Below are 2039 nucleotides of genomic sequence, written 5' to 3' on the forward strand. Positions count from 1 at the left end.
CGTGCGGGGGAAGGGGATGCTCCTGGGCAGCCGCACCACTGCATGGGCCTTGGCATTGCCTGGGCTTTCCCTCACAGCTCAACCATCCCTTTTTCTCCCTAAGGGTGAGGCACCACCACAGCGACATCCAGACCGTAACGCTGGCAAAAAGCAGAGGCACGTACAAGGAGGACAACCAGAAGAAAAACCTCTGAGTGCAGCACAGCCCCTGCCACAGCTTTGCTCATGGGGCCAGTGCACACCCACCCACACACCTTCATGGCGCTGGGCCATCAGACTCATCCACCGCTGCTGGGACGCTGCCTATAGCCCAGGCCAGGGCGGCCGGGCAGGAGCTGGGGCACCCGCTCCTCCTGCCTTCCACCCCAGAGCCAGTGGATCCTGGGCGTGGGGGGAGAGGCTGTGGGTGCTACCTCTGCAATTTGCCACGGTCAGTTAGATCCTATCATTTTGCCTTTCTTGGTGGCAGGAATGTGACCGTGTGAGAACGGATGAGATGCTCGGTATTGACCCTTTCGGCTTGGCCAGCCAGCAGCACAGCCCTTGGAAACGAAGGGCTGAGCATGCATCGTTTGTAGAGGTGTCCTCACCAGTATCCGTCCTGGTGGTGGGTCTGCGACAGCACCATGGGTCCAGGCTCTGAGGAAGTCGGAACTCCGGCGTGGGCTCACAGCTGATGGCTCCAGCTGGAAGAGGCTGCTCTTCCAGATTTCCTCTTCCCTCCATGCTGGTTCTTGTGCCTGTTTCTCCAGAGCGGGGCTGGCTGGTGGGTGATCAGAGCGTGCAGACAGATGTGGAAATGAAGTGGTAACAACAGGCACTGGCGAATAACCGGCATCCAGGTGCTTGCTTCTCCAGGCCACCCTGAACAGCCCGTTCACATTAACCTGCTGCAACTCACTGAATCTGATGGGCTTTGGTTTCCAACACCAGAGGTGACTTTGAATGTGTATTTTTAATCTCTCCACCATTGAAATCACGCTTGATTTAAGCAGCTACTGTTTGCAGGAACAGCTGTACTCCTGGTGTGGTCTTTGCCAAGACTGAGATTGGCCAAAGCATTTCTGTTACAGTAACGCTGGGAATGCTGCTATTATTTAAATGCTTTGGCAGACCTGAGGGTTCACCTCCTTATTTGACATTTTTCCTATTCTCAGCAATACAATGAATGCGTGATGAACCGTTTGCCTCCCATTTACCCTAAGGTGTTCTTTGTATCCCCTGTGCCTTCCTCTCTCTGGCTAAATCTGATCAACTAAAAAAAAAAAAAATCTGAATAAAACCAACAGCAAATGAAAGGCTTCTTCCCAAATGATCAAAAGTCAATGTTACTTCTGAGATCACTTGCATAGCAAGGCAGGATGGGTGTCCCTCCTGCCTAGAACCCATGAGGGCTTCACTGGACTCTCAGTTTAAATCTGCTTTTCCCCTGGCTGGAGACTTTCAGCCCCCCCTCTGCCGATGGAGCTGTGGATTTGGTCCGTTACTGACACAGATTGCGTGCAGCAGACTTCCCAGTGGTCTTCACAGCTGCGTCGGACAGACTGACACACGAATGGTCCCTCTGTCATTGAGCTGCTGGTGGCTGGCTGGCTTGCTTTAGGAAATGTGTGGTTTATCCATGTGCACAGGCGAGCGGCCATCCCTGTGTCTGCTGGGAGGGGAGCATCTCCGTTCCCCCCCAAGCAGGTCTGAATCCAAGGCAGGGGACCGCCCATCCGAGCAAGTGACCAGCGCGTCCTTGCTGCCTGTTCCGCCTTGCAGTGGCACGTAGCCTGCAGCCCAGCACTGAGCAGCTCAGTCATAGTTCACACCTGAAAATAAGCTTTAGTTAGGTGTCTTCCACTTTCTGGTCCCTCCTACAGCGGTGGTGGTGGGGTGTCCCACCACTGGCTGCTCCCTAGTTAGTGTATGAACAGTTTTACTGCCAGGGCACAGCAGCTGCACCTTCCCCAGCTCAGACCAGCTCCTGAGCCTTCCTGCAGATTGCATTCGATGGCTGGGTTTCTGCAGTGGTCCTGTGTCTCCTACAGGCTGGG

The 2039-nt window shown here is 54.5% G+C and overlaps 1 protein-coding gene across 1 annotated transcript in view; it reads left to right on the top strand.

Moving 5' to 3' along the window:
• Positions 1-194, top strand: part of LOC104124481 (serine/threonine-protein kinase 32A) — a 33168-nt gene extending 32974 nt beyond the window's left edge. Inside the window, exon 12 of the mRNA XM_009636822.2 lies at positions 104-194. Within this exon, the coding sequence (XP_009635117.2) occupies positions 104-194 (91 nt within the window). The remainder of the gene's footprint in view (positions 1-103) is intronic.
• The last annotated feature ends 1845 nt before the right edge of the window (positions 195-2039 follow it).

This window comes from Egretta garzetta, unplaced genomic scaffold (assembly GCF_000687185.1).
Source record: "Egretta garzetta isolate BGI_Z169 unplaced genomic scaffold, ASM68718v1 scaffold1154, whole genome shotgun sequence".
Classification (NCBI taxonomy): Eukaryota; Metazoa; Chordata; class Aves; order Pelecaniformes; family Ardeidae; genus Egretta; species Egretta garzetta.